General features: G+C 40.0%; 1 protein-coding gene across 5 annotated transcripts in view; it reads right to left on the minus strand.

Annotated features, from left to right (window-relative positions):
- Positions 1-15,831, minus strand: part of ERCC6L2 (ERCC excision repair 6 like 2) — a 62,028-nt gene extending 46,197 nt beyond the window's left edge. For 2 of the 5 annotated variants that reach the window (XM_065661936.1, XM_065661942.1), the window contains exons 1-8: positions 15,460-15,831; positions 13,758-13,971; positions 11,385-11,809; positions 8,173-8,292; positions 6,483-6,676; positions 3,569-3,730; positions 2,115-2,322; positions 569-709 (exon numbers count right to left, since the gene is read on the minus strand). In XM_065661936.1, coding sequence (XP_065518008.1) covers positions 569-709; positions 2,115-2,322; positions 3,569-3,730; positions 6,483-6,676; positions 8,173-8,292; positions 11,385-11,809; positions 13,758-13,767 — 1,260 coding nt within the window. In that variant the 5' untranslated portion in view covers positions 13,768-13,971; positions 15,460-15,831. Of the gene's footprint in view, positions 1-568; positions 710-2,114; positions 2,323-3,568; positions 3,731-6,482; positions 6,677-8,172; positions 8,293-11,384; positions 11,810-13,757; positions 13,992-15,459 lie in introns of all 5 variants that reach the window. The other 3 variants (XM_065661938.1, XM_065661940.1, XM_065661937.1) reach the window with 3 other exon arrangements.
- Positions 15,832-16,514: the final 683 nt, after the last annotated feature.

A 16,514-nucleotide genomic window follows, 5' to 3' on the forward strand; every position in this document is an offset into this window, starting at 1 on the left:
CTGGACTCACTGAATGCTAAAGTCCATGGAAGACAGAAGAAATCTGCAAAGCTAGTACTACTGAACAAAGTTCTGCTTGTGCTCTACGGCTACTGTCAGAGTTCTCCTTTCAATGACGCAAAGCAAAGCGCGTGTTTGTTGGCACAGAAAGACAATCCAACCACAGCTGTAATGCGAAGCCCAGCAAACCGCTAGGTCCAGAATGCCTCTGGTTTACAGCTTCTGCACAGACTGCCTGAGGCACACGGGAGCAGTATGCCTGACACATCCTGAACATGCCAATGCAATACCCACGTCAACATCAACTACATCACAGGTGGACTTAAGACAAAGAACCAGAATTTACGGCATAAACACCTGCTTGGGGCATGCAAAACAGCTCTGCTGTGATCCCGAAGTGCCTAACACCATGATGCTCCTGATGCACCCACCCCTGTTTCCAGTCAGGACTTCCCAAACAGATGGCTTATGAGCATGCAGCCATTTCAATCAGCATTTCACCAGCACTGAGTCTCTGGAGAAAGCCAGAAAGATTACATTCTAAAATCCAAACAGTTGAAGTTCTTACTTTGTAACAACAGTTCTTTCTTTTACGACCGCTGCTGCAGCTGCAGGGCTCTCCTGCTCGTAATACCAAGCTCACATCCTCTGTCTCTAGCACAGCCTGGTACACTGCTTTCTGGAATTCGGTTAGGGAACAGTACACCATCTGCCAAAGAGAAACCCCAATAAACACAATTCCATGCAGCATGCAATGAAAAGCAAAAGAGCACTGCATCAAAAAACATACACCATAGAAGACAAAGTAGCAAACAAGATTATATTTGCTCAAGTAGTTACTTCTACCACCAAATTGAAAAAATGTGGATCTTGACATCAAAACAGCATTAAATTGTAGCCAAAAATGTATGCATACTTCTTTCATCACCTCCCAGAATTCTACAGAGTATCAATTTCAAGCTACAAGAACCTGCTGCTAGGTTTCTGTAAACCTTTCGGTATGGCTTTTGTAGAGGTGGAAAAAGTAAGAGAAATATACATGTAACCGTAACTATGGACTTCCTTCTGCTTTGCCAGTTGCTTAATTTACCCTTTCTTTCCTCTTTTTAGGCACTAGCTGCTGTAGGGCACTACCACAGGCAGGGCAAACAGAATAAGTAATAAGAAGGCAAGGATCTATACAGCGCTATGGCCAAAACTCTTATCCGTCTTCTTAGAGACCATGGGTGGCATCTCCATGACATCTTTAGCCTTAGCAGCAGGAGACAGAAATCCCAAGATCATTCCTTAACCTAGGCTACCCACACAGCAGCAGCACCATGCTGAGCTATAATAATAAAGCAGTAACTTGAACATATACTCAGATTAACAAGAGAATAAAAAGAATAAAACCTTGTAGATTTAGAAAATGCAACTGACTGATGTTTGTGTTAATCTTTCCTTCCAAAGACAGTTTAGATGACATTATTATAAGCTAAGGATGAAGAATAAATACCAAATTTTGAAAACAAAACCGGCTGCAAACTAATGTATTTTTCTACTTAGAAGAAAAGCACAAGTATGTGCAATGAGAATTTATCAGAACTCTCAGCTATAGTCATAAAGTATTATCACTTCATATAATGATTATAATGAACAGGATCCCAGACCTACCAACAACCAGGGTTTAGGGCTTTCTTTTATTTAGTGATCGAAAATGAAGGAATTAAAAATTAAAAAACTAAAAACATAGACTTCCACACACAAGGTGTTAAGCTGCAAATCCTGAAGTCCTACATAGAATTTCGAGAGATTTACATACCTTGTACTGGGTTTGCACTGGTAAGTACAAAAGTGCACATAAAATAGATGCATAAATCACTAGTCAGAAGTCTAGCTGAGCATTTTCATGCTTGATTAACTCCATTTCAACATGCAATCATAGTAATTATGTGAACAAAGCACACTACTGCATGTGCATTTTTAGCAAGGCTCTGGATTATTCTTGAATTTGTAAGTCCAAGACAGAAACATAAACTACTACAGGCATGATGAAAGAGAGAAAACACAACAAAAAACAAAAACTAAGATATATATTCATTAACACTGTATTTGAAATGTGCAGGCACTCTTACTCTGTCTTCCTTTTTTGGCAGCTGATCACTGATAAGTGCTTTGGTTCGCCTCAGAAACCAGCCAGACATTTTTCTTGCTAGCTCCACCATGGCCTTACGACCTGTTGCTAGCTCTCTTTTAGTTGCAGTGTGCCTCTGGCCATGCTCCACTGGATCAGAAAATTTCCTCTTGAAGTGTACCCTGCTACCCAAAAGTCCTGGTACAGCCCTAAAAAAAAAACAAAAGGGTGTGGGAGGTGGAGTGTATGCAAAAGAATAACAGCATTTTGTTTACTCTAAGGCAGTCTTCCTTTTTCCACTAATTAAAAGCATAAAATGAATTGTTTCTGGACAACAGCAAGAGATCTTAGAAAAATAAATAAAAATTGTGTATACAGATTCAAAAAATGGCAAATCTGGAAGTAGTATATATTTTTATCTACCTCCTGTGACCCTCAAACATTAAGAGATTCCCCTTAAGAAAACAGTTCCTATCTTCAGAAAAACAAAAGCTCAGCAGACTAACAGAAGTCACAAATATACAGAACCTCTAAACTATCAGACCATTACTGTTCTGGAGCCTGAACTGGAAGCTAAGCAGTCATGTTCTCATTTTGTACTCTTTTTATTAGAATTACATTATGCAGATATTACAATTTACCAAATAAAATCTGAAGATATCCAACAGCAAAAAGGGTTTGGTAATCACTGGCAGCCTTACATATTGGAACAATTTATTAACAGTATCAGAATTGTTTTAATGGACTGGATGCAACACGAAGCTTACTGTTAAAATATTTTCTTCCCCATATTTCAATTCACTATGTATATCCCTATATTTAAGGTATGTTTGCTCTGTTTCTCCTCTGTAGAGCATCTCCAGAACGTCTCTTACATTTCAATTTCTATCTAGGGCTCGTTCCACCCCTCCTGCTCCATTTTCTTGGACAAGACTACTGCTTTGCAATTATGTGCAATTGTGTATTTTGGAAAACATAAGATATCGCTACTTTCATCTTCTAAATAAGTCAGAATGACCTGCACATACTGGACAGAGCAAATGCATAACAGTGTTCAAACTTCCGTAATGATTCTCCATCTACCCTGTGGAGGCCAGAAGAAGAAGGAGGGAAAAGTCTGTCCTTGGAAAAGAAAGCTAAACATGGAAGGTGGGAGGGGGATGGGTAGCATTTTAACTGCTTCTCAAATTCCAGAAAGAAGACAGATCTGAGGAGCTCCAAAGCTACTAAATAACAGAAAAACTCATACCAGGAGCTCACCTCCGCAGATACACTGGAAAAACATAATTCTGACAAAACATTGGGTGTTTTGGGGGAGGATTAAGACTTGTTGTTGGGTTTTCTGACACAGATGGGTCCATATCATCCATCTCCTTCCCAGCCCCACCACATGGTTAACACATACAGGTGTTTGCCCATTAGAAAAAAAAAATAAAAAAAGGATACTTTATTTACCAGTCCATAACACACCAAAGTTCCTTCATATCATTCTGAAGAATGGTTCCAGTAAGACCAATGCGAACACTGCATTTTAATGACTTCATGGTTTGAGTTATTTGAGCCTTTGGATTCTTGATTCTATGTGCTTCATCCACTATCACAGCAGACCATTCTGCACTGTAGATCAACAAAAAATATTGTATTAACTGTAACTGCTTATCCGATCATTCTACATGAAGTCAGCCACACAAGCAGCTGTGATTATTATAAGACACCATTACTTTTTGATTGCATTACACTAATCAGTTTCTGTATAGTCTGTTTAATAAATTCAGCTGCCACAGTTGAGTATAATGGCTAAACTACACAGCCAAATAGAATCATAGAATAGAATTACAGAATCATAGAATAGTTAGGGTTGGAAAGGACCTCAAGATCATCTAGTTCCAACCCCCTGCCATGGGCAGGGACACCTCACACTAAACCATCTCACCCAAGGCTCTGTCCAACCTGGCCTTGAACACTGCCAGGCATGGAGCATTCACAGCTTCCTTGGGCAACCCATTCCAGTGGCTCATCACCCTAACAGTAAAGAACTTCTTCCTTATATCCAATCTAAACTTCCCCTGTTTAAGTTTGAACCCGCTACCCCTTGTCCTGTCACTACAGTCCCTGACAAAGAGTCCCTCCCCAGCATCCCTATAGGCCCCCTTCAGATACTGCAAGGCTGCTATGAGGTCTCCACACAGCCTTCTCTTCTCCAGAATGAACAGCCCCAACTTCCTCAGCCTGTCTTCATACGGGAGGTGCTCCAGTCCCCTGATCATCCTCGTGGCCCTCCTCTGGACTTGTTCCAACAGTTCCATGTCCTTTTTATGTTGAGGACACCAGAACTGCACACAATACTCCAAGTGAGGTCTCACAAGAGCAGAGTAGAGGGGCAGGATCACCTCCTTCGACCTGGCGGTCACGCTCCTTTTGATGCAGCCCAGGATACGGTTGGCTTTCTGGGCTGCGAGCGCACACTGCCGGCTCATGTTCATTTTCTCATCGAGCAGCACTCCCAAGTCCTTCTCCGCAGGGCTGCTCTGAATCTTTTCTTTGCCCAACCTGTAGTTGTGCCTGGCATTGCTCCGACCCAGGTGTAGGACCTTGCACTTGTCATGGTTGAACTTCATAAGGTTGGCATCACAGCCCACCTCACAAGCGTGTCAGGGTCCCTCTAGATGGCATCCCTTCCCTCCAGCATATCAACTGAACCACACAGCTTGGTGTCATCGGCAAACTTGCTGAGGGCGCACTCAATCCCACTGTCCATGTCAGCGACAAAGATGTTAAATGAACTAATGCTAAATGTACCAAATGTTTACTCTGAAGAAAGCAGCTTTCAAAACCTGGAGCAATCAATCCAGCATATCTCACCAGCACTAATTTCACTCATAAGTAAGAGCTAGAAAAATTAAATAAATCTCTGAAGATGAACTACTGAAAGATGCTTAATGCAGGTGTGCTTCATTTTCCTAATGAAAACTATCCAGTGTAACTAGAAGTAGACTGAAAGCACTTCAATCTGCATGGTGTCCTACATCACTCAGCTTCTTTAGTACGTGTATGATATCAATATGGCAGAGGAGTTTAAATATTTTATGATTTTGCGACTAGGAGAAACCTATCTAGAAGCAAGAACTGAAAGGTATTTTGCAGCCAATTTCAAGCATAGAACTTGGAGACAGAATGACCTGTATGTATCCTGTGATATTAATTTAAGTTATCCAGTATATAGCAAGAGATTTATTAACTGTATGAGACTGCTTTATATATATGAATGCATGTTTCATGACAAAATCATATCCACTTCAATGATACTTCAGACTGCAAAAAGCTGAAACAGACATGCTTAGGAAGAAACCTCTCTCCTAAACAGGCTGCATATAGTTCATTAATCTGAAGGCCAATTTGTGGCATTCTTGATGCCTGTTAAATACACTCCTTCATATCTAAGTTCCTTATGTTCCTAAGATCTGCTAAAAATTGGGAGTTTCTGAAGAGGGTCCAACAAACTATCATATACTAGCTCCTTCAACTTAACATCTCACTATGTGGATGTACATGCATAACTGATCCCATGTACTCTTCTCCACAATGCTTAAGACCAGTTGAGACCAATCCATCATTCTAGTTAAGCAAGACACATAACCTCTCCCAGCATCAAGGTCATAGGCTCACCCAGTTACATGCTATGTAGAATCAGAGTACAGGTAAATCTGTATGCTGAACAAGGTATTTGCAAGCAGTCAGTCAGATCTGCTCTGCATATATACCTATTTCCTGAATATAGCCAAAGGAAAGGCAAAACTCCTAGTTTGAAAATGCTGACAGCCATTGAGCAAATAAAGTAGTAGGTCTAATACATCCGCTGTCAGAAAGACCTTGATTCTGCTAAGTCCACCAGGTATTTAAAACTATACACACACAAATATGTATCTTTTATCTCAAGTTTTTTTGGACTCGGGAATTTCCTGAAGATGGTGAAAAATGGAAATAATAAGGAAAATGCACCTTTTGAGCATTTGCTAAAAATTCCAGATTTTTTCCTTACACTGAAAGATAGAAAATATCTTCTGCCTATCTTTTAGCTACCGCCTGTTTTCAGACAAGCGATTCCTACGTCTTTTAGAGAAACTTCATGAATGGTGAAGACTACCTTTATGAAAACTATTCAACTAGTTACTTCTCCCAAGCATCCCATAACAAAGATAACAGGGTGAACTCTGCAAAGACAGTTAAATGAGATTTTCCTCTTCAGCACAGAGAGGCACTGAATTTAACAGTATATATATCACACAGGAAGAATAAGTACTTGCAAAGAACAATGCAAAACCATATAGTTAAAATTTTGTGTGTAGAAAAATATATTAAAATCATTTACCTGTTAAATTCATCCAAATACAGGCGAAGTACCTCATACGTTGTAAGGGCAACTTCACATTTCCCTTGCTTGATGCGACTGAAGTCATCATCTTTTTTACTGCCGTGTAAGACACAGACCTTAAAGTACCCCCATGTGTCTAACTCATCCTTCCAGTTGTAAAGCACTGAAAGAGGGGCCACTATGAGGAAAGTCTGAAAACAAATAGATATTATAGTATTACTGGAAAAACTGCACTTCTTCCTCAATAACAGAAAGCAAAAGCATGATATCTATTTTACTGATTTCAACATTTTGAACAACATGTCTAATTCTGTCACTTTAAAGTATATACAGAAAATACCTGAAGAATCACTACAAATTCAAAAGTAATCAGTTTACTCACAGTATGTGAATACTACAGAAGTACTGTATGTCAATAACACAAATGTACTGTAATACTAAAAAACCACCACAAAGTAGTGTTGATTACTCAAATTACACTCTAAAAACTGCAATAAGACATGAGATACCACCGCTTTGCTTTGCTATAGCATCTGTATACCATAAAGTGTTTTACAGATGGAGAAAACAAAAGGATGAAGAGGGTAAGCAGCTTCCTCCAATCCACAAATCATCATGTAACTTCAAAACAGAAAGACCTGAAAAGGGTTTAAAAATGTAAGACAGATCATACAACTGATTTAATATCATAGAATAATAAAATCAGTGGGGTGGGAAGTGCTCTCAGTTTCTAGTCTTAACCTTCTGCTCAAAGCAGGGGTAACACTAAATTAAGAACAGGTATTAAGGGCTCTCCCAGTTCAGGTCTTCAAAACCCCGTAGGGATAGGAGTGGTCTAACAACCTCCCTCTGTAACCTCTTCCAGTACTTAATTGGCCTCAAAGTGAAACTCTTATTACCAGTCAGAAGTGTTCCGAGTTTGTTTTTGTTTGGTTGTTTTTCTTCTTTTACATGAAGTGCTACCCCTTCACTTTTTCCTCTCTGCCTGTATGTCCTGAGAAACCTGTACCCATTCCTCAGAGAGCCATAGTCATATGAACAGCACTGCCAAATATTCCAATTTTTTCAATATGATAAAAACAGCACTCAAAACCAGAAATTGCTTAAGTCCTATGCTGGGTAAAATTAAAAATATTAAAACGATCTTCAGTTTTCTCTCATTCACACAGAGCTTTTAAATGTGTTTGATTAGAGCTAATAAAGATACAGTTCTGACTCCAGAAATTATGACAGTCATTCAAGAAAACGTGCAGTCACAAGAATATTAACAGTAAGTTTTCCAAATATATACATTTCACTTTATTTATATATCCTGTTAATACAGGTGCACACGCTTTTCTTACTTGAGAAACACAATTGCACAAAATTGTAGTTTTCTATTCACTGACATGGGCTTTTCAAATTACTCTAGCCACAAATCTCATACAGGTATTTCCAAATGTTTTGTGTTAGTGCTGATCAACAGTTTTACCAGATTAGACAATAACAGTTAAGTAACGCACTATGACAGTCCAGAAAACTGAAGGCTTCCCTAACACTGCTAAGACCATGAGACCTTAATCCGCCAAATTAGCTGAATTTTAAAAATAAATATGCATAAACTCCTAAAGCAAGCAAAAAAAATGAAAAAAAATCAAAGTATTGCCTTTTACCAAAATCCTTAAGCCTGTATCACTAAAAGCTGTACCTTCTTGGGGTTACACTTTGGTTCCTTTTTCATTGTCCTCAGTAAAAATTCTGGCATATTATTTTCAATATCCTCACGTGTTCCTTTTTTGTGCAACACTGCAGCCAAAAACGAAATAACCTTGAGGAAGAAAACAATTTTCAGTGATTATGTACTAAAATGCAAACAGAAATTGAGTGATATCCACTGAAAAAGTACCCCAGGAAACAGAAAAACAACCCGAAACATTTAGGACAAAATCATGGATGGGATGTTGTAAAGCGGTTTGGGGCGGAGTTGGGATTTTGTTTGTGCGTTTTGTGTTAAATCAATCTCATTTTTAAAATAGGAACCCCTTCCCTTGGAGAATCCTGAATTCACAATAAGAGCAATTAACTGCTCTATTTTACTCCTTCATCCTCCAGTGGAAAACTCCCCCAAGCACAGAAGAGACTATGAATGAACTTGGAAAAGCTAAAACTGAGGTATGCCTTGCAGTTTTCCGTTTTCAGGATGACACTTGACTCAGCATCAATTAAAAAAAAAAAAAAAAAAAAAAAAAAGAGAGAGAAAACAGAAGGAAGAGATACTTGCTTAGTAACTCTTAGGGAAAAGTATACTCCTCACTATACTTCTGAAAAAGCAAGAGGTTTTAACTAGAGCTTAATTTAACAATTTTAACTAGTATGTTGTTTCCTGTATACTCCGTTCCTTCCAATTCCTGTCATTAACTTCAAAACCAGCTCTTCCTGTTGTGTTTGGGCTTCCCTATCCTATCCGCCCCAAACCAGTCAAGGTGATTTTCCTTTCATTATGATAAGACATTCATTATTATACACCACAGCAATAACAAACATCCCAGTGTAGGCTATTCCAAACTGCTCCCATGGCAATCCAAAACAGGAAGGAGGCACAGAGATTGGCCAGTATGTGCATACCAATTAAATCCACTTGGGATAAAAGGTATCCATGGCACTAAGCAGCAGCAAGGACCAGATGCATCATCAGAGGGGTACCCTTCTTTTGAAAACTCAACAGGCCCCCTTTACTCTAAGCAGTCAGCTCCAGCCCCTTCCTTCTGCAGCTGCTACACAGCTGTTCATAGCAGGGCTGCAGTAAAGCTATCAGCTGTTGATTTCCAAAAGAGAGGAAATTTCCAGAGCTTTCTCCCCCTAATGAGAGGGGGAAGAAAAGAAGGCGGGGAAGAAAGAGCCAGACAGGAGTGCAGAAGTCCAGGAAAAATACCCAAGAAGAGTAAGGCTTGATGAGCAAAAGAAAGAAGAAATCCATCACATATGGGGCCACAGGGTGAGAAAGAGATACACAGAAGAAAACCAAACATTTGCATACATAATATTTCATATAAACTGAGCCTAAGAGGAACTGCAAGTTTGCACGTTTGACTTTATTTTTTTTTTCTTTAATCCTTTTGAGAGTAAGAATGAAATTCAACTGAACATAAAATCTCCATGTGTCTTCCAGATCCTCCATTTTTGGAAGAATTGTGCATCACAAATTTAACAATAGAGAAGACTATAAAAGGGCAACTGTGATGAGAAAGCTTTGGCTTGTCCAGATAAAGCACGAAGCAACCTAAAGGCCTTGATAGGAAACTAACTTAGTGCAATCACATTATTCTACTTGCCTCCACCTCAACTTCAGCTTGAAATTAAAGAGCCATACAGTCAGGACAATACAAGCAAAAATCAGTTCAGAAGTACAAAGAATATTAAAATGCTAAAGTTGTCTAGAACACCCTTTATGTCATAAATGATCCTATAATTCAGAAACAATAAGGCTTATGCAACTGACAAACACAAGTTTTCTGTAAGACTAAATCATTACTTGAAGTTTAACTAACACTTCTTTTTTAACTAAGTGAAATCCTCTTTTACTTCGTATCCACTGGACGGGCTTTCCCCTACTGAACCTGAACATAAATACTGTGTTTTATAAGAAATACACAAGATACATTTCAAAACTTGACACTGTGAGGAAAAGAAATAACCAGAAAGAAAAAGAAAAGATCTGAATTCCACACAGGAACACACTGTCACTGTGTGATAAATGTGACCAAGTCACTACAGAATCAGCTCTGAGGTACAAATACATGAGATGGAAGCAAGACAACTCATTTCCTCCTGCCCAGTTGGCTGTCTTATATAGATGCTTCCTGCTACATGAAATCAGATTATTTGCAGTTCTAAGTAGTACCAAACTTCCATAAGTGCAGAGCTCTTAAACTGCCATGGACAAGAAACACGGTCAAGCTTAAGTAAAACACAAAGTAAACTGATAAAGTTTAGTTTCAATAAATGTGTCAACAGATCATCAGCAGCTACACAAATTCATGATGGACCTCTAAATGCTCTATCCAGAGAGGTTTTGCCAGTTTAATTTACTCACTCCTTTTGTCAAGCTTGCTACAGAATAATACTTCTTTGCACTGAAGAGTGTCTGCCATCATCCTAAATGGCAGGGTGAAGGGCAACAGAAGTTACAGCCTGTATTTGTCAATGAAGGAATGATCTTGCATTTGACACACAGAGGGAGAAAAGAGAGGGGGACAAACGCTAGCCACCATAGGATTCTAGCTGCTAGCTTAAAACAGGAAAGATTAAAGGGAATTCTCAAATGTAAAATCACCCTAATTTTAGTAAAATAAATAAATCATTTGGGCCACACTGATTCAAAGCATAATGGAAAAATCCTGCCGTACTTTGTCTTTTCATGAACCCAAGTTGTAGTTCCAAAAGAGTAATAGAAATAACATAGAACATCTAAGCACTTTTTTCCAGAAATGGGAGTAAATGTGGCCACTCCTATTCATTCCCAGTACAGCTGAATTATTTGTTTTCAGGAAAAAAATATACTGAAAGAGCGGTCAGATAAGGGCTGTAAGCTCTTTCAGCATACTCCAGTGCAGATTGCTTTCATGATGTACAGGTAATCCTCCAGGTAAATTCAACATAAAATGAATACTAACATTTTAACCACCATAATTATTCATGCTTACATCAAAAGGGGACACAGCTCATTTCTGACGCTTGTCAGGAGTGAATCTTAAATCAGCAATGGCTCTTTACTCCAAGTGCTGTCTTGGACAGTCACATCCTGCCACCTCCAACTCCTCAACAGCAAAGGGATGTTAAGCTCACTGACATGGCTTTTCTTAAATAAGTCATTTTTAAGAACTCATAGAAAATACATTGCCAAAAAAATTTAAAGAATACCTGTATTGTCTTTCCAAGGCCCATATCATCTCCAAGAATACACCCCCTTTTATTAGCATAATGTCCATACAGAAATTGGACTCCTTCTCTTTGATAATCACGCAGGTATCTGTTAATTGTATATGGAATAAAATCGCCATTGTCAGATAATTTAAAAGCAACTGCAGGAGATGGAAGATTCTGGTCAGGAAAATAAGGCTTTTCCAGGTCACCATCATCAAATATTAAGCTTTTCCAGGGTTCTCTTCTGTCTTTGACTCTATGAAGTTTAGTTATTAATATTTTCCTTTCTTCAGACTCTGAGAATGATACGACAGCAAATGATTTTCCATTCTTGTCCTTTTCAATAGAAGATATTGTTCCTTCATGAAGTTTCCCATCTTCAAGACAAGGGGCAAGGCATTTCTCCTCAATATGCCAATTATCTACAAAAAACCACAAAGACACAGAATGATAAACTGGCCAGACCTACAAAGCATTTCATTATGTCATATTAATAAAACATTGGATATAAATTTGTTTGACAAAATGCATACCACAAGATAAAAAGAATTTATTGAAAGTAGCATTAGAATCAGGATAGCTGTTATTGTTTAGAACTAAATCCTTAGGTAGACATAAAATTATAGTTTGCTGAAACACTGCTATGCTACAAATATCCGGAAGCATGAATGAAAAAAATCTGATGTAAAAGCAAAATTCTGATACATTAAGTTGTTACATAGTGGCTTCACATATGTAAATACTGATACACTGATGCCTGTAGGTTTACTGTCCAATTAAAAGACTATGGAACCTTCTCTATTAGACACTTGAGATCTACCAGAATTTACTACTGCAGTGTTAGTAGATTGTTTCATGATTATAATCACATAGAAAAACATCATCTTTCTCACAACACAGTCTGGAACAGGTAAAAACAAACAAACAAACTTATGTTTAGAAACAACAGAAGTGTACTTTAAGTGCATACGATAGCGTATCATTTGCCTATATTGTTCACCAAAGTGGGTAATTACTCAGTGAACTAACTGCCTACAGCTGTCAAGTCTGGAACTGTTAAAATCCCCTCCTCTGAGTGGTCTCACTACAGCCATAATACAGCATATCAAGTATTAACAACACTGATGACTGACCTGCTTCATTTTCAGCTATCTCATTTTTATATTTAATGCGCAAAGACAATTTTTTTAAATTATAACGTATGCTTCCAACAAAGAATAGGGAAGATAAGAACAGCAGTGTATCAGAGTTCAAATAATCCACATTGAAAAACCCAACAAAATACCTCTATCAGAAAAATCAAGGCCATCACTCTTGATAGTAAAAAGAGAAAGACCTTGTAAGTAACAGTTGCACACAGTTTTCCAAATCTGAACTGAGGAATTCTCATACTTCCAAATTTGTGAAAAGTTTCCAACCTTCCCCAGCTCTGCCACCCCAAAACAAAGAAAGGGACATATAATTCATTTTAGCATTTTTATTGTTTCTTATCTACTTGTTGGAATAAGCCCTGCTACTTCTGAGAAAGTTATTATCAGTAGCAGTGAGCAGCACCTAAGCTTTTTATGGAAAGCAGCAAGTCAGACAGAATCTTAACATCAAAGCATGTATTTGTACTTCATACCTATGACAAGTGGTAGTCCACTGTTTCTGGGCTTCTCAACCCAGCTACTTTTCAGAGGGAAGAAAAAGAAAACAGGAAGTCCTGAAGGCAAGAAATTCCACCTTCCCCATTTTCATGTGTCAGTACAAAAAAATTCATGGAGAAAGACAGGTTCTTCTCACCAGTTCCTGAACTCCTGGAAGTGTACACTTACAGGATTATTCTCTACAATGTCTGAGATCAGTGATAACTACTCATTTAAAAAACTTAATTAAATTGTATACGCTAAAGAAAACAAACCACTGCAGTGGTCATAAGCTGACATCCAGATAATAATAAAAATAAAATAGTAAAAATAAAACAAGAATAGGAAATATCTCTCCTCTAAAATTCTTTGGCCTTAAAGTATTCTTTTAGCCACAGAGACACCCTGGGCTAGGTATAGCTTGTGCATGCAGCAAACCGCAACGCACTCCTCTCTTTCAAGTAGCTCCATTTCCTCTTTACCACATGCAGATTCCTTGCATTTGGGATCTTATGACTACAAATTTTACAAGTATGCTCTTCAGCACTGTCAAGCTTTTGCCTGCTAGGAACATGCATCCCACAACCTAAACTGATGGCCTGGTTCTTATACTAACAAGACTATAACTACAACCTTTCCATTAGACACACTATTTGAAGATTTTTTTCATAATGCCTCCCATCACCCTCACTTGAGAAGTTCAGTCCCACACCCTGCAACCAGTACATAAACTACCCCATACCTTCGGCCATTCTTGATGTTTTTCTCAGAGATTTGAAGCTCAAACGTATCTTTTTGTGGCAAAGGGTGAAGAACAAACAGTATATTCAACATATCATACATATCCAATCTCTTAAAATTTAAGACATCTGTACTGTGTATCACACATGCCCATATCAATACAAAAAACGTACACATGAACTTCTCTCAGTAGCATCTAAGTCTTCGAGCAATTTCTGAAAAACAAGAAGCAATACTGAAAAAATGAAAGAACACACTGTTAAATATGCAAAACAAAGTTTAAAAAAAGACAGCATTTCCATAATTACTTTCTTTTACAGTAATATCTGAAGCAACATGTGACAGTAAAGACTCTCAAGTTAAAACCAGGATTTCAAATGACAGCACCTTTGTCTTTAACTAAAGATTTACTTGAGTTTAATAAGTTGCACATAACTTGTCAGAATTAGAGTTCCAAATCCCGAAGCTTGTGAGAAACAAGGCGCAGAATAAGAAAAAGGGAAAGAAAATAAATGCAATGGTACTAAGGACACCATCGCTACAAAACTCCAGAAAATAATGCTGTGCAAGACAAAGCAAGAATTACTACTTTAACCAGACTGATTCACTAATTTCTTGGGTTATGAACCAAACTATATTTGTAGGGTACTATATTTAAAAATTAAGAAAATCATCCGATATGGCTTTCTAACATGGATACAGTACACTTACCATCAACAAAGTAAGTTAATACTTAATACGTCAGCCTCTACTCATCGTTGTTGAAAAAAAAGTGCCATTATATATTTACTAAGAGTATTAAATCATAGTCATAGAATCAGCTAGGCTGGAAATGACCTTTAGTATCATCAAGTCCAATATTTACCCCATGGGCAGCCAGTTTCTCCAGAACGCTGTGTGAGGCAGTGTCAAATGCTTTAATAAGGTCCAAACAGACCTTAATAAAGGTCTTAACAGACCTTATTAAACGTCTACAGCCTTTCCCCCTTCAACCAGGTAGGTCACCTTGTTGGAGGAGACCAGGCTGGTCAGGCAGGACTTGCCCTTCATGAACCTATTGTTACACACTAGCTCCTTTCAACAACTACTCCTCCACAAAAACAAAAAAACAAACAAACACCTCCCCCCCCCCAAAAAAAAAGTTAAACTGTTATGACTGCTTTCTAATTTTTGAGGACTGATCACTGAATGTAGATCACAAACGGAGTTTTGTACACTCCAGTACAGACAAAGCAAAATTCAAGGATACCATAAAGCAAAAGCACTGCCATCCTTCAATTGTAAAGCTTAACTATGAAGTTCATAAACAGTCTAAAAAAACTCAAAAATGTTCTCCTCCAAAAGATGTCAAAGCAGGATGTCATGAGACCACACAACCACATTTCCACTTGTCACAAGAACCCAACTCGAAATGTATGCTGCTGGTAACAGACCCAATTTTAAGAGCATTTTTCCCTTACTATTTCTAAAACATATACACGGGCACACTCCAGCACCTCAGCTCTGTCGTTAGCGAGGCCTCACAGCACCACAGCACCGAGACGTGTGCCCTGGGCACTGCCCACTCCCACGGGCACGCCGTACAGGGAAGCACCTTCTAACTACCACACCTGCTTTCATTTTTCACCTGAGCAAAGGTGCCTGCACATTGCACACGTGCAGTGCCTGCACATCACTCTGGGAAAACACACGACGATGCTTACCTGGGACACCAACACTCACTTTAACCTTTGGCCGTGCAAAGCCCTTGCTTGGCCGGAGGCAACCCGGGGGCGAGCGCAAACCCTAGGCCTACCGTTCCGCCGCCCTAGCGGCCTACGGCGGCAAGAGGGCAACACGGGCCGGCCGGGCGCCCACAGCGCCTCGCTGGGCACCACACCGGAGGGCACGGGCTGAGGAAACCCATGAGCAGAGCACTCACCCGGCAGGCACCTCACACCATGCCAGGGAAGGGAAGGGCTCTCACCCCCATGCCGACTCCAACAAGAGCCGGGCAGCCTCACTGCCTCTCTCGCCCTGCCGGGATGTGGGCACAGTCCGGTACCCGTCACCGGAGCGAGCCCCCACCGCCCCCAGCCATAGGTACGACGGCAGCCTACTGAAGGGAGCGAGTTATCGCGAGAGGAGTGGTGCGGCGGGACTTCCTTCTTAAAGAAGCCGGCGGTGAAAGGCTCGGAGCAGGAAGTATCGCGAGGTTTGGTAGTTCTATCGCGGGAGGCGGGTGTGGTGGAGGGGTGCTGTGTACCGCGTTGGGAGTGCGGGAATGTCGTCACTCGCCGGTGGTGGGATGCTGTGGGGCAATCGGTAGTCGTGGTGCTGAGGCTCGAGGGGCGCTCGGACCGAGGGTGGCGAGCCTCCGGGAGAGTCCCGCAGGGGGCTGGGGCTAAGTCGTGGCTGTGCCCTGTTACCCCCGCAGGAGCGCGGCGAAGTGTAGTACGTGTATCGCTGTCGTACGAGTTAGCAGCTGCTGCGGGGTGCGGCGTTGCCCCTCAGTCTGGCCGCTGAGCGGGGCAGAACTACGCGGGGTGGAATGGTTTGACATCTTGACCCGTACTGCTATACTGTAACGTGAGTTTCCTCCCGATGTAGTCCTTGTCTGTAACAGCATCTGGAAAGGATGTTGTTGCACACAAAGGAGGAAAAATAAGCCGAGAGCAAAAGTTACTTTGCATGAAGAATTTGCACAGGTAAGGAAGTAGGGAGAGAAGCTGGTACCCAGCGATGCAGCTGGCGTGGTGGACAGAGCTGGCTGCGGTGA

Source organism: Lathamus discolor, chromosome Z, assembly GCF_037157495.1.
Source record: "Lathamus discolor isolate bLatDis1 chromosome Z, bLatDis1.hap1, whole genome shotgun sequence".
Lineage (NCBI taxonomy): Eukaryota > Metazoa > Chordata > Aves > Psittaciformes > Psittacidae > Lathamus > Lathamus discolor.